General features: G+C 38.1%; 1 protein-coding gene across 1 annotated transcript in view; it reads right to left on the bottom strand.

The window, feature by feature from the left end:
* Window positions 1-21,244, bottom strand: part of PTPRN2 (protein tyrosine phosphatase receptor type N2) — a 564,688-nt gene that overhangs the window by 66,292 nt on the left and 477,152 nt on the right. Inside the window, exon 14 of the mRNA XM_015651707.1 lies at window positions 14,124-14,318. Coding sequence (XP_015507193.1) covers window positions 14,124-14,318 — 195 coding nt within the window. The remainder of the gene's footprint in view (window positions 1-14,123; window positions 14,319-21,244) is intronic.

The following is a 21,244-nucleotide window of genomic DNA, read 5'->3' on the forward strand; positions in this document are numbered from 1 at the left end:
TCTTCTTACACATTAAATCAATTTTTCAGATGATCCCTTCTCACTTCATTTTTTTACTAATGTTTTAACACCATACCACAATCCAAGACATATTTGTGATTCATTTATACGTCTGTTGTGTGTCTGAAATGAAAACTTTAAAAATATATTACTGCACATTAATTACCTGGCTGAAAACATAAAAACAAATTCCCTGGCTTCTTCTCGTAGCCCTGCTAACTCAATTAAGCATCTAAATTTGGGTTCCCTGTTGGGTACTGCATTTTCAAATTTAAATTTCAATGAATTACAGTCTGTGTTTCTTTTCAGAGCACTTGTATAGTCATCTTCCTTTACTACATATAAAAAAATTACCAAGAGATAAATAAGGAATTCTGAAAATGTCACGTTTAAAAATAATCCTCTCTTCAAGCGTGGTCAAATTCTACAGAGATAATGACACCAGTAAAACCCAGGCAACCATGACCAAGTATATCCAAGTGATACAGAAGATGATGTGATTTATAGATAGTCTGGAAACATATCACTATGTTATACACTGGTCTTCTTGAGGGCAGAAAGGAAAAAAATTACTTTTACAGACATAATACCCCTGCTAAAGTAAAAGGATAAATACTTACTGCTACTCTTAAACTTGTGAATAAAACCCAAAAGTGCTTCTCCAGGAATAAATAATAACTCATAAAGGAAAACCCCTCTGCTTTTCAGTGTGGGTTTGGGGTTCTTTTTGGGTGGTGGGACAAGATAAGATACTGAACTGATAAGAGTTTCTACCTAAACACACACAGAGGTTGTAGAAAATTGAGAACATGCAATATGAAATCCAAGAAGTCTTTCAATTCATGCTGTACCCACAGCCCAGAAGCTGGCTATGCATATAAACACAAGTGACCATTAGGTTACTGTGAGAAAAATCAGGGAAAGAACAGACTGGATAATCAGCCTTTTCCTTAGAAATCTCCTGTAACAGCAAATGGACACTTCAAACTCCACCAATATCTTCAACGATCACATCCTTGCACTCAGGACCATTCTGGAACCATGTCCACTACCGAGGAAGTTCCATGTTTGCACACAGAGAAGCAACACAATTATTGAGCTAGCAATCCCATGGATGCAGAGCAAATTCAGTGCAACAGTAAAAACAAACAAACAGTTTGACTATAAAAGACAGCTCAGAAAGCAGGCTGAATGAAATACTGATTTTTTAATGGTTGGACTTGATATTGGAGGTCTCTTCCTCCAATAAATGACTAAACTAAATGACTTTATGATTTCAGGACAGTAAGAAATGAAGAAACTTTTTTCACAGAAGCCCTTTCAGGACATAAGAGACAACTGTGGGAGAAGACACTTCTGCCCTACCCCTTCCATGTCACACTCACAGCCATGCTGAAGCAACATGCAGTAGGAAAATCAGCAATGCTGGCTGTGAGAAAGATGCAGCTGGCATCTACCCAGCTCCCAAATCTGGAGGAAGTGTCCCATTTTTCAGGTAACCTTTTATCCACACACCATGGGATTTTCAACTGACGCTGGCCTAGCTCAGTGATTCTCAAATATTTTTCTCATGAAAGCATTCAAAAGGGATTGTGAAGTGATGGTAGAAAAGCTTTGGAAGTGCATAAGCTGAAGACATCCTGCCTACTCCTGGGATTCTTGGGTTTCCATGGAAGCCAGTAAAGGATAACACTTTAAAGAAGTTTGAGGAACACTGGTCTAATCCACAGATGAAAATATTTGAAGTGACAGAGGGCAGAATAAGAACAAGGAAAAAACAATGTGAAAGAGGACAGAAGAAGAAGCCAAGAACAGACTGTAGAGGTCAACAAAGAAGTGAAATGATGAAAGAAGACACTATACTGCAAAGGAAGAAAGTCAGAAAAACAAAAACCAAAACACAGCTAAATGCTATGGGAAGAAACAAATTTTGGTTATAGCTGGTAACTCTCAACATATCCTTGCATGCTGTTTCTTTTCCTTGGAACCCTTCCCTTCAACTGCTGAACAAGGAGAATACATTGAGGGAGTGACATTAGTAGTTTTGAGTAGACAGTAAAAGTACAGCTTTTAAACAGACTGTTAAACAGAGAGAAAAAGAACCTAAAATTTGGTGCATGTGCATGATTGCTAAGGATTTAGCAGATTGGGCATATACACTTGAAGAAAACTGTTATCAATTCAGAAGAGACTCAAAAAATGTGTGGAAGGCATCCTTTTCCAACATACAGTTATTTACTATAGACTGCACATCCTCAGTTTGGTTTTCACAAGCTTTTTCAATATGTATTTAATATCTTTCAGTCAGCTCTCCAAATATGGAATACTTTGGTCTTAGATAATGAGGTGAAAACTAAATTCATAGAATGACATCTGACAAACTCAAGTCCAGAATTCCTTTATACTTTCATGTCATAAAAAAAGAGTAATGAGTGACAAAAAAGGGAAAAAATAATATCCTTTGATACAATCCTTTTTATGTTAAAACCAATATGGCAAGCTGTGAGAGCACAGCACTGGGACACCAGGGAATGGGGGTCTACTCCTGCCCCTGTTTCCAACCTTAAGGCTTGTCTTGGTCAAGATGCTTCCCTGTCTGTGCCTGAGTTTCCTGGACTAAAAAGACAGGATAATGACATTGCCCTTTAAACAGAGCTTTGAATCTACTGATGGAAAGTAGTATATAAGCACTGGCTTATTACTATTTTGGTTACTGAAGTGAATTGAAAGGATCCTGGTGACTTAAATCAAAATTTCTTTTATCAGGCCCCAAAACCTGAAGGACAAAGTTTCTCAAAATTCAGTTATGAGGACACAAATATGGTAAGCCAAAGACTGGTGGATACCCTCAGATACCAGAGAGTTTTCTTGACTACAACAGAACTTCAAATGACACAGAAGCCATTAATGGACTTCCAGAAGAAATAGTGTATTAGGCACCATTAGTACATTTACTACAGCAATAAGACACCATCATGATGTTTTCAATCAAACTGGTCCAATGCAAACAAAGACACCAAAAGGTGAAAGGAGGAAGAATGAAGCAAGCACTTTTCTCAGGCAGGTGTGTGACACACACACACACCCTTGAGAAGCAGCAGGACACCCCTCTGCTGTGAGCCAGCACTGCCCTGGGCATCTTAGGTTGCCGTGGTTAATAAACCCAACCCTTCCAGGTGCCTTCCCCTGCAGCAGATAAAGCAGTAGATAAATTGCTGCAGCAGAAATAGTCCTGCATTTAGAAAAGATTTGGGTTTGGATTCTGCATTAGCTTCATCCTTGAAGAAGTCCATCTTTTAAGCCCACCCCAGCCTACCACACTGTCATGGTGACTGTCTCTTACTGACATGGTCTACACAGTTTGTTTTGATTCTTACAGGTTAAGAAGCACCCTCGATGCCTTTGACCTAACACATAATTATAATACATACAAAACATGATTTTAAGATGAAAGTGGTTCTCTGGGTATCATTACTGCATGCTATTTACCAATTGCTATGTTTGAGCTAAAAAGCTCCTTTGGTATTGTCTGATGAATGAAGTGAATGTACACTTAAGGACACTTCCTGCTGCAGTACTCCCTCTGCAAGAGTGCTCCAAGGAACACTGTAGGACCACAGATAAAAGGTTAGTTCTGTAACCTGCAGTTTTTGGGGTGAGCCCAGTGAAGTTCCACATGCTCCACACAGAGGTGAAGCTTGGAGTAATCTCATGGCAGAGCAGGTATATGAGGGTTTGTTGTGTTGATGGTACTTCTATACACAGTCCATCTATTCATGCAAATAATGTCTTGAAGCATTTAAATGATCTCTATCTGTTCTACTGGCAAAATATATCACTGGCAAAGACATGTGACATCTTTTCCATTAGCTTTTTTCTGTAATGTGACACAAGCAGATAAAAAGGGTTCTTTAACATACATCTCCAGTACTGATGTGGCTAAGATCACTGCAAATTAAATTTTATAAATTATCACTGCTGTGCTTTTCACCATTTCTGTCACTATATATTCACAATTTCCTCATCCCAAGGAGCACAAACAGCCTTGTCAGCTTCATTTGTGCACTGCTGAAAGAGACAAAAATTGCAAATATTGCAAGGAAAAGTTTTAAAATTTAAAACACTAAATGGTTTTTTGTTAACACAGAAAAGTTGTATATATTGTATCTCTGCTCCCAAATATTTATCTATACCTGCAGAGGATACCACTGCTGTTCATGGTATTTGTACACAAGCATGCATGTGGGCATAAAGAACCCACCACTGAACAGTCATCTCAAAGCACATGATACTAAAAAAAATACACAAACCCTGAAAATATACCAGTATTTAAAGGTATAAGAATGCCTAAATAAACATGAAGTAACACTGTGTCATAAATATATCACCAAGATCTAGGGCCTGATTCTGACTGGGCTCCCACCTGCTAATCACTCGTCTGCAGACGCGGCCGTGGGTGCAATTTCAGCTCAGATTTTCCTGCTGTAGCTTTTTCCCCCTTGTTATCTCAGTAGACATCTCCACTTTGGTGAGATGGATATTGAACTACCGTCCTGCTACACATTCTAGGAATATGCACACAGCAAGCAGCTCGGCATCAGCTCACACATGAACAGCCTTAGCTCCCATAAAATATTCATTCATTTAAAAAATATTTGCACCCTGCTGTCAAACTTAGACAAATTCATACTGAGCCTCAGAAAATAGCTGTTTTAATGGTAAATGATGTTCCAGAAACCTCTTTCAGGCTAAACACTCTCGTCAAAATTATTTTAATAAGAAAGATTAACAATTTCAACATTAGCTGCTAATCCCCTTTCATTTGAAACTGTGCTGATAAAATTCTTTGCTTGTCATTCAAATAGTAAGTAATAATTATAGATTTGGGGCCTCCATCTCTTGCTTCATTAATAGTAAATTGCATGGAAGTCTGAAGCATAAAGTCAGCTTTGATACATCTCAAAATGCAATTTCCATAGCTTTCCTTAGCTATGTACAATTAATTACAGAGTTAATAAGAGGAATATGTTAATGAAAGGGAAATTATTCACTCAGACCACCTGGTCTTATCAAATTTCTTTAATATGTTTCCTTCTTTCTGTGAATTTGCATGACAGCAAGAACACAAATCATGGTGTGCATTGCTAGTCTTTCAGTTTTTTGTATTTGTATTTTTATATTTTATTTTATTTATAAGCTAAAGTCCACTTAAATTAAATACAGAAAGAATGAAAGAAGCAGTCAGTAGTAAATAACTGACTGCATTTGTTTTCTCAAGTTCCATACCTTTATAATTTTAAAATAAAATTGCTTAAACAGCTTTATAATTACCAGACTCTCTTCAGTGCTGAAGTACAAATATAATGCATCCAAAAAGGAGACATTGTCATCTACTATTTTCTTTAAAGAAATGTGCTGCATGTGCACATATTTAATAAAAGATGTTCAGAAACGTGCTTCAATTCACTGCAGCCTGACAGCTACCAGAGCTTAGTTTCTATGTGCAGAAGGGTTTTTGGATGTTCACAGGAATATTTTAGTTGGTACAAAAAGCCCAGTCAGAAGGTGGCAAACCTTCACATAAATCATAAAAATAACACAGTTGTGATACACAGAGAAATATTTCTTAAAGATGGGTCAAATCCAGAAACCAACCATCTTCAACAAACCTTGATGGATTTACTACTGACCAGACAGAGGACAAAAACATTTTAGGACCTGGACAGCAGCCCTCATAATCATTCCAGAAAGAAAAAGGCCAGAGAATAATTCCTAGAGCAGTGGCAGGTTGTGTTTGGAGGAGGTGATGCTTGTGAGCAGTTTATCACCCCTCCCTTCTATTCTTAGTTCAATGCAAAGGTCCAACATACAGCCAGCAACAAGAGGCAACTCATAATTCTCCCTTGCTATGAATAGGGTTTTCTTGACCAGCTTGGCAACCTAAAGCAGCATTAGCTCATGAGTTTAGGAGAAGAGGATAAGGGAGACATGACAGCATTGAGGGAGAGCTGCCAACTAGAAAAAAAGATATTACTCTGGTATGAAACAAAAGGACAGTTACATAAAGGAGACAAACTCAGTAAAATTATGTCGTTTATAAAGACATACTGGGGTAGGGATGTAATATTTAAGGGTGGAATAGTTTACATGGTTTTGACCAAAAAGTAAAACAGTCCTCTTTTATTGAAGAGCAAATACTATGTCATCCACTTCCAAGCAAACTTCAGATTATTTTAATGTTTATCTCCTTATTTAAAAAATCTTTCCACAGCTGCGTCGTGGGTGCATATGCAAAATTTGATCATCACAGGAGCATTCTGTCTGTGTCCTACACATCAAATTTTCCAAATACCACCCAAATTCTGTTACCTTACTCAGAAAACACTGACAAATTATGGTCTAATCCCAGAAGAAGTTTACAGAAAGCAAAGTGTAAGTTTTTTTTTTATCTTGCCCTGAAGATGAGCATAACCAGACTTTGTTGAATCAGTGGAGGGACTGAACTGTCCTCATTACAAATAACCAGGCCACATTCAATAATTTTTGCTGGCATGGCCCACACAAAGAGCTCTCCAAAATACTGATGGGAGTTGTCCCGGGCATCCTAAACTGCAGCTGGCTCAGCAGTGCAAAAACATAGCGCACTCTATGTTTTTTATGTCTTACTGTATTTTATTATGTTTTACTATGTTGATTATGTCTTACTGTTTTATTATGTTCTTCTATGTTTTACTTATGTCTCTTTGGATGTATCATGAAGCAAGTCCCTGTTTCACCCTGAACTCTTGCACATTTTGAGAAGGTCTGAAGCTGTAGTTCCATTTAGCACACATCATTTGATTTTAGCAGTGCACCCTGTCTGTCAACCCATGTGACTGATTTTTTTGACCCATAGTGAGTCCAAACTCACCACCTTCTCATATCTGAACTCTTCCACCAGCTCAGAAATACTCTGTAACATATATTATCATCTTGGGTCTCCTGCCTGAGAAGTCTTCCTGAATCACCCTCTTTCTAGTATTCTTCTAAACAGGCTTTTCCACCTGTTAGATCCAAAATATGATTGACTGCTGTATCTGCTACAAGGAGTTATCAAGGATTTAATGCATGATGTGAGCGTGCACAATAGGAAAAATACAGCAAGAGCACCTCATCACTGAGGGTGCATCTGGAGCCAAAAGACAAGACCTTCCAGATAAATGTTCATCTCCAGGAGACTCCACGGTTCATGAGACTCAGAAGCAGCTGAGTATTCAGTAACATTTCTTGTCTGAAGTATCAGAACTCAGACATTTTTCGTTACATCCCCATCTACTGCTACTTGCTTCAGCTGATACTTGTCTTGCCTGGACATTAACTGGATGTCCTCTAGAAATACAAGAAAGCTGGGTGGAACAGAAAAAAGTCCAGATAGCCACTGAGATTTGTTTCAGCCAAGAAAATGATTCTTTCTTTTCACTTGGTTCACACAGTTGCATAACCTCGTTTTGTGTTACATATTTCTCTCAATGTAACACTTTTAAAATTAGTACTCAGAATATTAAGAGAAATGTTTTCTTTGTCTTTCTACTAAAAGCCTTAGGGAATGATGTAACTTGGATAAAAGTGTTCAACCAAAGCAGCTTAAACAAAGCTGGAATAAATACTTTACAGTCAAATGACAGAGCAAGATGTAGTCACAGAAATTTGGTGAGTTATTTCCAATCATGAATACATTAGAGGATAACAACTGGCATGGAAGAATATAGGAAAAAAAAGATTTTGAAATCAATTTCATACCATGTTCAAGAGGAATGTTTTTCTTGATTTAATACTGACTGCAATTGTCATTATTTCCTAAGGCACATTCACTAAAATTAATATAGAAAATGGGGGGCAACTTATTATGAAACAAATAAAAATGGAAGAATCAAAGAGTAATATGTTCATGAATATTTTTTCTGAGTCTTATTGATGTAATCTATGTAGTACATTCTTCCATTTATTAGATTTATGGCTCTATTAGTAGAGCTGTTTCCATATGCCATGAGATTTTTTTTCACTTTTCTTCACGCTTTTCTTTGCTCCTGTATCTCAAGTCCCAGCTTTAAACAAACACAGGCAAATGTTTCAAAACAACTTAAACATTTGGGGAGGGAAAAAAAAAAGTAAAATGAAGGGATAAACACTATTTCATCAGCAGAGGATCTTTGAGGAGGCAGCCAGCTCTGCTTGTCCCTAAAAGCATGACAACTCAGGGTGAGATGGGTAAAGATTTTCCCATCCACAGTGTTTATGTCTTTTTGGGATATTGGCTATCGTGTCACTGAGTAATGCAATGTACAACAGCCCTTTCCCTTGTGACTCCTCCTGTCCAACTGCTCATGATGAAATGGCCTTTAGGGCCAAAGCTTTCTTGGGACTTAATTTTGTGAGACTGCTAAAACTATTTATACTGGCACAGCTGAAAGATAAGATGGGATTTAGATCCACTTAGCACATGTGTAAGGAGTTTATGCTTCTAGCTAAACTTTGCAACTGACTTTTTTCCCTTCCCATATGAGGGAGGATTTTTTTTCTTCATTTTCTCAGTTGCAAGCTTTTTTTAAACAAGGTATTTATATTCTTGAGATGCGTGAGGAGGTATTAATGCTGGTAGAAGGAGATGGTGGGAAAAGGAAAAAAAAAAAATTAGAACCCATTTAATACTCAAACAAATGATTGGGACAAAGAGCTTGCTTTCCATACCTGCACTCCTCACCTTTGTCCCTGCCAGCATTAATCACCTCTGCAGCATCTGTGTCCCCAGGCAGTGCACTGCACTCATGCTCTGCATGCTGCTTTGCTCAGGAGATGTTTAGAGTTTATATAGATTAAGGTCAAGGTGGAAAGTACACCTGCTTCTAGCTCAGTGCTATTTGTTCTTACATGCTGGAGCTTCTCTCTTCATTTAGAGAAGTGTTTTAGATGCCTTTTGCTCCCTATTTTATTGCAGATTTAGGGATAATGTGAAGGAATTTCAGAAAGATGTAGTACAAGATCTAGCAAATACCTTTTATTGTTGCTATGTGCCTTCAGTCACTCAGTTCTACACTCTTCCATATTCAGTTAAAAAAAAAATCTATAGCTGCTACCCCATAGAGCTCATTTCAAAAAGAATTCATTTCAAAAAATGAGAGTGAGGGGGAAATTGCTAAGAAACCTTCAGAAAGTTGCTATTCATAGCGTACAGGATAACAGTATTATCAAAAACCCCCAGGTTCAGTCTTGGAAACTATTCCCTCCTTGTCACCCTTCCCAGTCCTACAGCAATCCTGCCAGTGATTCAGCACCAAAACTGAAGTGGATGCAAAATTCAGCACCTGGGGTTTGCCTGTTCCAACAGCACCAGGCCCCCAGCCCAGGCCCCCAGCTAAGGTTGTGTCACCTTCTGGGACACAACCTGTCCCAGGACTGTGGCAGAAAGTTCTCCTATGAGGCCATCTTTCACTTCTCTGGGGTGAATGTCCTGGTTTTACAGGCATATTGCCAAAGACAAGGGGATTAAGCAGACTTACATCTCCTAGATAAAAGGCCATAGATTTCAGGCTGAAGCTCATCTGCTCCCACCAACTCATTCAGCCCAAGTATGAAATTTTATTCTCTTTCTGAAAAGAACATCATCACAAACAATCACATATTGTTATTATTTCCAATAAATGAAACATTTTCATACCCTCTGGGAGAAGATTTCTCAGATTTCAGCTTCCAAAAAATACTGAAAAAGACCTTTTGTAAATTCACACTTTCTGAAATTCTAATTGATGTATAATGCTCCAAACTTTGCACATCTGTCTTTACAAGGAAAAAACCTGCAAAACACAGAAAATCCTGCGAAACACAGAAAATCACTTCTGCTTCTGCAAATTCCCTCTTTTATATGGTATTCAGATAACAACCTGATAATGCTGTCATCAAAAGCATACATTCCCTTCTTGCAGTACTGTTCTTCATTTAAAACCCCATAAAAGATTATAATTATTCTAACCAAAAAGCACGGTAATACGTGAAGCAGGTGTAGGATCCAATCCACCTCGGTGCTGAACTTGTGCTACAGCACAAACAAAAGAGACTCCTCCATGTAAGCTGCAAACATCAACCGGATTGTGCAGTCACAAAGGAGGCATCTCAAGACAAATCTGCTCTCTGCCCAATTCTCTGGAGACCTTCATAGCCACCTACTCACTTCATCAACTAGAGGGGGAATTTATGGACTTAAGTCAACACCAACACTTCATTAAGTGCCTAAAATATAGGAGCCCAAGTTAGGGAGACTAAATTTCTCCTGATCACTTTTAAACCGTCCCTGGTTTTCTTGCTGGACTGCAAACTGAATTGTTTTCCTTTCTTAGAACTACTCTTGTCAGCTGAAATATAGACATTCACATGAGAATAAACGGGATGGAAATTTAAGTTCTATTCTTTCCCTTGTTGTGTTCTTTCCCTTCTGAATGATGTTTTCTTGCTAAACCAGTGGTGACCAAAATGAGGGCACACATCCTGAGTTGTTGCTTATGCTGAAACCAGCCAGTCAGGCCACAAACATGACTGCATTAAACGTGCTCCTCTAATTACACTTTCCAAAGTGCTTGGATTTTTTAGAAAGACAGAATCAAAATGTGCCATATGCGCCACCCTCCTGTTAGAAATGTGATGAAAAAGACAGTGAAAAGGAAAAAAAAAAAGAGCTCTGAATGTTGTTATCGCTGTCCTTCTGGGCCTCCTGAGCCCTCCCTGCTTCCTCCTGCCAACAGCTCAAACCACCTCCCAGTGCTGTCAGCAGTGCAGGCATCGCCTTTGCTGCACAGGGAAGTGGCAGAAATGCAGGATTTTCCCCTTTGAAGGCTGGTTTCAGTCTGAGGAGGCTGCCCCACACCCCCAGGGTTTCTGCACACCTTGAGCGCTATAAACCATGGGCTAACAAGTGGAAAGTCCTCCAAGAAAACAGTAGCTGTGGCCAACTCAAGTTCCAACAAACCCTAAGCTGAGGTGACTTAGATATGACTGCAGCTATGACTGATAGCATTTTCCAGCAAATTAAACAGCTTTACAGAAATATTTCTGACCAGCGCTACCTCTGAATAAGATTACATGGAGTCATTCAGCAGTCACACACTTCTAAGCTATTTTCATTAAAGTTTTATTCTGTTTATGGATCAAAAAAATTATTTCCTGCTGCCACTTTACACAGTAATCCATTGTTTTATTTTCTCTAGGGAGATCCTGGCACCTATGAGCAATAAGGACTGAGGAGCCTTAGCTCAGCTAACTACCCCTTCACAGCACATTGTGGAGCTCAAAAACACATTTACAGACCTGTAAGTGCATTTACCCTACAAAACAGAGGGTATTTGCCATTCTTACTAGGCCCCTTGCTAATATTTCTCATTGCTTTTTAGGGCACTGAGATATTTTTCACAGAAAATATCTACAAAATTTAAAAGGTAAGAGGATTGTGGGAGAGGGAAAGGAGAAGAACTGAAAAATGTCTTGTATTGAATGGTATAAAAGTTGCAAAGTGTTTCCTCACTCTCCTCCACTTGTATCTGCGAGGCAAAGGGAGGAAGAGTTCACCTCTGGTGAGCTGCTTCTGTTGCTGAGGTCCAACAAGCCACAGCATCCCCAGAAAGAGAGAAATTCAGGTAAATAAGGCATTGCAGAGATGTGCATTTAGTGTTGAGCAGAACATAAACTGGGTCAGCTCTCTGGTTTCATTGTGACCCTACAGTGACACAAAACATGATCAAGCCCAATCATCTGCTTCTGTGCTGTAGCTGAGAGATGCTGATCCTTCCATGTAAACCTAACCCAGCTTCGCCTTCGGCAAATCTTGTATTTATGGTTTAACTGCTTCCTTAAGTAAACATCCCCCTGCCTGCCTGACCCTCCTATTAGACTTGCCCTGATAGCAAAGCTAAATGCATCCTTTCGATGCTAATACATATTTTCTTCCTAACTATATCATCTGAGTCCATTAAGAACAATTTTTCCCCGTCCTGTATGTCACAGCACATAGGCAGACTGCCCTGAATCACTGATTTTTGTTTGTTCAGGCTAGACTTAACAAATTAACTGTTTTTACTCCCTCTCTGTGGCTCTGTGTGGCTTGTGACTCTCAAAACACTATGGCATTTCTTTACCCTTCTTTGAACCCTCACCATCTAAGATATAACATCTGCTGTTAGATAGTTAACACATGTATGAGTTCATCCAGGGTTAAACAGGATTGACTGGATTATGGACACTGAACACTGTAACAGTGATCTTGACCAATCTGACTATTTTATAAAGTTTATTTATTGCCATATGAAGACAACACTTTCTTGCAATTTTGAAGAAATTTGCAGAGCCAGAATAAGTGGTTCCCATATGCAACTTTCTCTCCTTAAAGCATGATTTTGAGATGAATTTTTCACATTTCCCAATAATATTACTGAAAACAATTTTGCTCAATTTGAAGTAGTTGAAACTGATTGCAAATGTTAAATGAATATTTCCATCTACATAGGAAATTTTGCTTTCATGTCCATACAAATATATTGCCTCAGAACTTTTTGAACCTTGCCTCAGAATTTGTACTTATTTTGAGGTTGGGCAACTGGAAATGTTTGGGGTTCCCCATCCTCCTCCCCAGCCCCCAAGTATTTTACTTAACTACTAAAGGAAATCGAGTTAATTTGAATTTTGTTTAGGCAAAAGTGGAACAGTCAAAACTGTAATAAATGGTTTTCTGTCATGGGAACAACCCTTCCAAACTGCACTTGTCTACCAGATATTAACATAATAATTAATTAATTACTTTTGGGAGGGGGATGGCAGAGATGTATTTACACAGGATGAGATACTCTGAGGAAGTATCTGGTTTAAAATCCTGCCCTGCTTTTGCTCAGTTTTACAGCTGACCTGATCAAGGCTGAAGGAGGTCAGTAACCTGGCTGAGGTCAAATTAGTTTTTTGGGTTTTGCTTGCCTTCATTCCTTTCTCCATTATGTAAGGTTGGCTTGTAAGAACTTGAAAAATACCTCAGAAGGCAGTCCTTTCAAGTATAAGCCCAGAAAAATAAAGAAGTTTAAAAATTATAACCCAAAAGTATGACATGATGGAGAGAAGTTCCCGAAAGCACGGCAAACTATCAATTGGAAAGGATGCTTACTTCAGGTAAAAGCAGAAGTCAAATAAATAAAGCAAAATAACCCAACTTTTGGTCAAGTTCTTCACCAGCACCTAACTTCTACTCAGCTAATGTCAATGCACTCCTGAGAGAAAGTAAATATTTAAAAAAAGATTAAAATAAAGCACAAAAATTAGAGGATTACTCTACAGCTCTCCCAATAGGACAGAAAAGAACTCCACCAGTCCCAACCACTGGACTCCGACTTTTTACACATGAAACTCTTCATGTGTCCATCTTCTGATACTGGCCTCAAGCTGTGCTTGGAAGTAAGCCAAGATTTCCAGCATAGACTCCATCAATAGAATACATTTGGATCATTTCAAACATGAGAAATACAGCTTGGAAGAAATTCAACCAAGGACAAAAAAAAACATCCAGGCAAGGCTGAAAATTCAGATCTCTTTTTTTTTTTAAGGGTGACAGAAACAAATTGCTCTATATCACTAATCTTCTGTTGCCTTCTCAGCTCTCCACATGTTGGAGACACATGAAAAAAAGTAGTGAGCTGATCAGAAATTTGGCAGATTTCTTCAGCTGTCCAAGAACATAAATTAATAAATAATCTATTTAATATATTAAATTATTATTAAATATTAAATAATTAATTTAATAAATTAAACGTAAATTAATAGGACAAGAAGACACCACAAGGATTTTTTTCTTAAAAGCAAGCATGCAAACAATTCATATGTCCAAGATAAAAGAATGTTCCCAAGAGAAGAAAAACAAAGATATAATGAAAAATAAATGGAAATAAAAATGCCTTTAGTTTTAATTATACAAAGTTAAGATTACTAATGAAGCTCAGGAATATTTTCCACCTGTGAGAAGTATTCTTCCCTGTCTTTTAGAGCTACCTCTTTCCAAAAGCTGAGCGGGTGCCTAAAATTCTGTCTCAGTTTCTGGTGCCACGAAGACGAAGGTGCCTTACCAGGATCATGTGACCGGTGGAGATGTCCATGTTGGACTGGACGGGCTCCTCACACCAGGACGAGGTGCTGCTCCGGGCTGAGGGGCTGGGGATGGGCCCATCGCTGAACTGAGAGGAAACGCTGTTGATTCGAGACGAGTGCAGGGGCTCGGGGCGATCAGAGGTTTTCACTGCCATGCGCTGCCGGCATAGCTCCTAGAGCAACAGAGAGAGCAGGAAACAACCTACGGTTAAGAGTAATTACAGGATAGAGTCTACTAAAGACATGTGATTTACAGTATGTTTCCAGGGCTGGAAGTGTTTTCCCCCTCACTGCAGTAATTTTTGGGCGGCTGTCTGTTCTGTTAAGCACAGCTACAAAGGGATGCTCAATGAAATTACTACACGATGACTACCCTAACCTTTCAAAGGTGCAATTATGACTGTGTGCACGTCTCCATATAGATAACCAAAAATCTTATTTTGGAGCTTCACTCCTCTAACAGATGTATTTTTTTTTTTCTCTCCCTAATATCACCCCACATTCTGCGAAGCCACTTTTGAACCACACAACCTCCTGAAATTAATGGCGTTGCACAGGAGTAATTGAGAGCACTGCTTGGCCCTGGATATGCAAACTCAGCAAGCTCAAGGCAACTGAATTGATGTGCTCTCCAGTGTAAATCCTAGTTGATAGATGCCTCATTTCTCTTCATTAAAATAGCAAACTCGCAACACTTCCTCCCTGATGTGGGGCAGAGAGGATGAAGAATGACATTAACGAAGAATAAAAGCAGAAATCTGTCATTGTATTGTTTAAGCAGCTTTGGCGAAGAAAGAAAATTCAAGCTATCACACACACTAATGCAAGTCATGTTGAAACACCAAAATAGATAGTACTGGGAATACGTATTTTCAGTTGCTCTCATGCATAGAATTCATGCAAATATACAGAGTTCTGGTTAGGTAACAGAAAATCCTGCTGGTAAAACCAACTTCTGATAGTATAAAATTCTGTTTCTAACAGGATGAGCAGACCCACAGTTACACTGTCATGTTGTAATGCTGTTAGAATCAGCTGTGGTGGAGAGATCACAGACATTGTAATAAAATGATGATTTTTTTAACATATGACTATTGTCCATGAGAGGTCTTTGGCTGCCTGTGCCACACAGCGACACCGGCCAGTCTGTAGGATGTGGCCACATTGCACACACAGTGTGGGTACACATTTGTCTCAGATTACTCATTCTGCACAGGCGAGTACTAAGAGCACAATCTCTTGCCTCAGGCTAACAAAATAATACAGGCTGAAAGATTCATACCATTGGAATTCCATAGCTTCTGTATTCTTATTCATTGACAATTTAGTTGCAGCCCAAGTGGCCATCAGTAGGATGATCTGAAAACCATTATTCATGAGCTGCAATAAAATCTTTTCAGAAAGGAGTTCGAAATATAACTTAAGATTATGTTTGGGGTTTTTTTAACCTTGCTAACTTTAGGACACTGCTGGGGGATCCTAATCCATGCATCAGCAAGCATTCAAACAAACTCCCTGAAACCACCATATTGAGTCTCCTGTTGTCACCCCGCGACAGTGATTACAGGCCCTTCAAATGCTCTTTTCTCCCAAAACTTCTGTCTTGCCATTAGAGATGCTTATGTGGACTCTTACTATTTGATGGTGTTTAATATGGCATGTGTGTGTGTGTGTATGCACACACAAATTTAGATACACTGAGATGAAATTCATATAATTTATAAGTGCTATATTTCAGTTCTGTTATAAAAATTCAGTTAACAGAAGCTTGGGAAGCAGAGATTACTACATGGTGTCAGTTGTTGGAATAACTGCATAGAAGACTGTCTCATGTGAAACTGCTACTCCATCACTGCATTTTTGTATCTTTAGTGATTTTGTCTAGGCCATGAAAGAGTTTTTCTAATTTTTACCAAAGGTAGGAGTTTTCCACACTAGAGTAGTATGTATTCTGTCACTTGGTACCTTTGTAACTTCCAACTAACTTTAACATGAAAAATATTAGAAAAATAAATTAAAATTAAAAAATACATTGAATTGAGTCACAGATATCAGTGTTAGATAGGTCAGTTAAACTATCAGTATTAAACACAAGACTTTTTAATAAAGGAAAAGATGTCATTGAATCTCTTATTTTTAAATATAGGAACAAAGAAAAAAAGCTTTTTTTCTTCTCTGGAGGATCACACATTTCATAAGAAAAGATAGCAATAGTCCACAATGACTATTACTAACCTCAGAATGACCTTGCAGTAGTGTAATTTCAAATCCCTGCTTTTAGCAGATTTTGGGAAAAGTAAAACAGAGCGGAAACTTTTTAGACAGAAAAATAAATCTACAGAAAACCAAAAAGCTGCTCAGATGTTTAGATATCAGACATTCCCTCTGGGAATGGTTTATTGGACTAAGTAAAAGTATAATATGTAAAGGTATAAAAATAAGAGGTCTATCACATAACTGCTAGAAGGATGTGGCTTCTGGCTAGCATGCCATGTGGCGTTGATATGAATTTATTATATTCTAATAGACATCCTGCCACTTGACTCACCCCAACTCTGTACTAACAATAGCATTTGTACTCAAACAGGATCTTTGTTTTTAAGTTGATCTGTTCCTGCTGTTCATATCCTGCCTCGAGTCATAATCCTCTGCTTTTACAAGTGGTTGCTGTGGAAAGGATTATAGACCTCTGCTAACAAAAAAGAATTGAGATCAAGTGATCTCTAAGAAATTAATGTACCATTTTTGCATGAATTATAATGACAAAGGAAACAATATTATAGACAACTGGTTCTGGAACAGATTAACCTCTAACCAAAAAGATCTTTTTGGATATAAAGTATTTAATACATTACTAAGAAATGTTGCTTTAACAATAAGTTTAACATGTTCATGGTCCTTGTGGAAGAAGGTGAAGTTGAGAATCATAATGAATTAAAATATTTTTTTTTAAATGTACCTGATTTCAAATATTAAAATATTTCTTTCCTGACATATATAGAACCAAAACAATTATTCCCAGAACTGCTGTAGCTGTCAAATACCTCAAACAAAGCAACCACGTCACTGTACTCTGCCGTAAAAAATGTTTAATGTAAACAGGAAGGTCAAATCATAGCTAAAGCAAAAACACCACTAAATTTCTTGATTGGGGTTTTAAATCTCCATGACAATGGGTCTTCCCCTGCCTGTAAACAGAAGTTTTTGGTTTGAATTTATTTCCAGATCAGTCTGACAGCCCTCAACAGCTCTTCCTTCCCCCTCTTCCAGCCAGCCCAGCCCCAGCTGAGGAACCTGTTCCACACACATCAGCCACCTCAGGACAGCTACAGCTTCTCCTTCTCCAAAGCCACCTCTCTGCAGCCCAACCACTGCAGCTCCCACTTGGGTTTCTAGCCTGGCACTGCAGGGATAACACATTCAAGGCCACCACATATAAAAGCTTTGAAGCATGGGGCATTTTGGGGAGCCATATGGGTTCCTCCAGGACATACGGATAAGGGACGTCCAGCTCAAAGCAGGGAAATGTCTTTATGAGGAATTTGGCCTTGAGATGAGTCATTAATGTTCCATTCCTATGAAAGGCATTGGGAAAAGGGGAGTCTCAGAGTGGGGTGTTTCACACCATCCCATGGCACTTACTGAGCTGGCATCTCTTCCCAAATGCACAAAGCCCTGGATTTCCTAGGTTCAGACTGTCATAAATACAGTATCTGTTACCTGTGCACTTCTCTGCATGCTCAGGTATGCTCTGTCTTCCTCTCCAAAATCTTCACAAACATTTTGCAAATCAGCCATTTACCAAACCACAACTAGAATTCAAACTTGACTAAAATGTCAAAGCTTCAAACTGTGAGAATGATATGAACTGTATTTCTGTATTGTCTCGGCCATTAAAAATATTTTCTAAGAATGAATTCAATTTACTGCTGCATTTCTATATTTAGCAGAGTGGCTGAGGCTATTTCTGCCATGCTGCGACTCAGTAATGTCTAGCCATTGTTTGTGTATAGTTCAAGTGCCATTCTTCATTTAAAAACATCATTTACACCTAAAAAAGCAACCATAATGCATACAGTGAAAGATGAAGAAACGATCCTCCTGACCTTCAGGCTATGATCTAATGGATGGGTTGGACATAAACATTTATTTAAAAGGTAATTTGAAGTTTATGACATTATTTCCCATCACATGGGAATTGCTATCATACTGAGGCACTTACTCTGGTTTTTATTTCCCAACATTTATTATCAAACTTATATGGTGGTCACATGCAGTATATAATGGAGAAGTAATATCGCCGTATGACAAAAACTGCCATAACCAAGACAAATATTCTGTAAATAATGTTGAGTTAAATGAGTTCAAAGCACTGCACCATGATCATCTGCAGTGAGCTTTTTATTTGAAACACAATTGATAACCTTAAACAAACCATAAACAGTATTCTTGGAAACCCCCCAGTCCTCTTCACAATGAGGTTCTAAAATGTCCCTAATACTTGGCTGTCCACACAGGGACAGGGAGAAGCATGAAGTGCAACTATTTCCTCAGGTACAACAAACAGATTTTTGAATTCATACATTCCACTTGTGAATGAACCACTCTGCAACAAAAATGTAGCTTATCCACATTTAAAGAAGGGCATTAAGAGACTTTGTTGCACCTCCTGGACAAAACTGGGAGCTGGTATGGCCACCATGTTTTGTCAGGTGGGTTTCTGAACCTGAAGAGGTAAGAAACTCTCCTCTCAATCAAGGAGGCATCAAGTCTGCTCAGAAATGGAGCCCACAGATTCCAATCCAGGCTGGTCTGGAGATGTGACTCGCTTACCAGCAGGAGTGTTAGGCCACATCACCAGCCAGTGACAGGAGCTGCATCCTCTGCCACGTGGCTTTGTGTCACAGAAGGGCAAGACAGAAAAGAGAACTCAGAGAAATTTTTATCTGTCATCTACTGGAAAATCCACTTAAGGAAACTGGAAAATCCATCGAAGTCACACAGTTTACTGAAACGTTTGGTTTCAGAAAGGAATATGTGTATATGCCCTGGTAAAGATTATGGGTGTAGATAAGTGTAGAACTGAAACCAGATATAATTGAGGATAATAGGCAATACTGAATCTTTTCCCTTGCTTTATTTGCAAAAATGGAATTTGAGAACCTCAGGGTGACACAGTACAGGCAGGAGAGCTGACTGGAGCATCCCAGTTAAGACATGGCCAACATTCACCTCAGCTTTGTGAAAATTAAAAGACAAGCCATTCCACCTCAAAGCTGCCTCCAGAGAGGATGTTCAAATACATAATGCACATTCTCTAAGCAATACCTTCAGGTATTCCAAGTCCAGCCAGTGACCACAGCACATGAATCATTCTCTTCTAGCTGGTACCAGATGTATGATAAATGTTCAGTCCACAGCAAATGAAAATAGCTTTGTATCTAAAACACTGCTCTTCTTCCCCAGCCACTGTCACCTCAGATCTGACCAACAGGAGATCTGGGATGTGAGGGAAATGTCAACTTTTCAGTTTATTTAGAAAGAGAAATATAATTTCATTATTATATATAAATGAAAATAATCTATATTGTAATTGATGCCAAAATTTACACAAAACCAAAAATTAAGTCCAGGAAATAGGACTAACATTTCCACGCCTTAAAGAATTTTTTGTTAAGCAAATTAAAATGGAAATCATTTGAGTTAGTCCAGAAACAAATGTGGCACAATTATTCTAGAATTAGCAAAATATAAGAGAGAATAAAGCTTTCCATGGATAACTATTAAGAAAATGCAGAGACACTAAACAAAGAAATTACTGTTTATTAAAAGTGATAGCCGAGTGTACACCAAGCCCTTCCAACCTGACCTGCCTAATATTCTATCAATCAAGAAACAAATCTGCCTAAGCAGGCATGATCACAAGAACACTGTGTTAATTTTATACGTGAAAGGAACATATTTAGCAGAAATTTTAAATTAAAATGCTGACACTTAATTCTAAGTGATTCAAGACTACACCTTTTAATAAAAGTTATAATGAAGATTAAGAATATACATAATCTATATGCTAGGTATAGAGGAATAAGACTTTTAAAATGCCTTTTTTTTTTTTTTTCTTTTTTTTTTCCCTCAGCTTTAATACATTTAATTTAACAGTAGTCTCATTCTCCTTTTCAGGAGGTATCTTTCACAGGATGAGCAGAGGTCTGCACGTACAGCCTGGATTTCACTGTTCTGGGATGGATGCAGTCATAAGACAATGAGATTTAAAAAAGGAAAAAATAAGATAAGCTCTTTTTTTAAAACAAATGAATCTACAACTATAAACATCATTATTCTCTAACTAAATTTGCTTAGTGTTACTACAGGGTGAAGCTAAAGTCATTTGGTTGCCTTTGTTTTGCTTTTGCATACTTGATAAGCTTGCAGGTGCTATAAATTTAACTTTAACTTATTTACTGTATTTGTAGCTTTGGGGATAATTACAGCTTTATTACCATTTATTTTTGAGTTATTGAAATATACTTTCAAGCTTTAGCTTAATTTTAGCATACATTTTGTCCAGGAATAAAAGAGCTGTTTACATACGTGGAATATTTACATTTATATTTTCTATTCTTGTCAGAAAAGGCAACTGTATCTGATATCTGTGTCCCTTCAGAAAAGGGATAAAGGGATATATTGGAAAAATGTTTGAGAGTAATATTTTGAAAGACACAGCATCAAACGTGTCATTACACATCCATACTCTGGACAATTCATTTTTATCTAGACTTGTATGTGACAGATCTTGGGAGGAACAGAAATAAAAAAAAGAGAGAAAAAAAGAAGAAAGTAAAATATATTTCTTTGATTGTCAATGCAGCCTTCATGTGTCCAGTTCAGTTCACTATCTGCCCTCTGTACCACACTCTGAATATCTGAATATAACTCTGAACCTTGAGAAGGGGTGGGGGGTTGCTTTGCTTGATTTTTAAATGATCTAAAACCCAGGGATGCTGTTTCTTTTTGAAAGCATCACAGCCAAACACAGGCTTGAGAATCGTTCTTCTAACAAGACCTCAATTTTGATTTAGGCCTGTGAAACTTAAAATTT

Source organism: Parus major, chromosome 2, assembly GCF_001522545.3.
Source record: "Parus major isolate Abel chromosome 2, Parus_major1.1, whole genome shotgun sequence".
NCBI classification, from domain to species: domain Eukaryota; kingdom Metazoa; phylum Chordata; class Aves; order Passeriformes; family Paridae; genus Parus; species Parus major.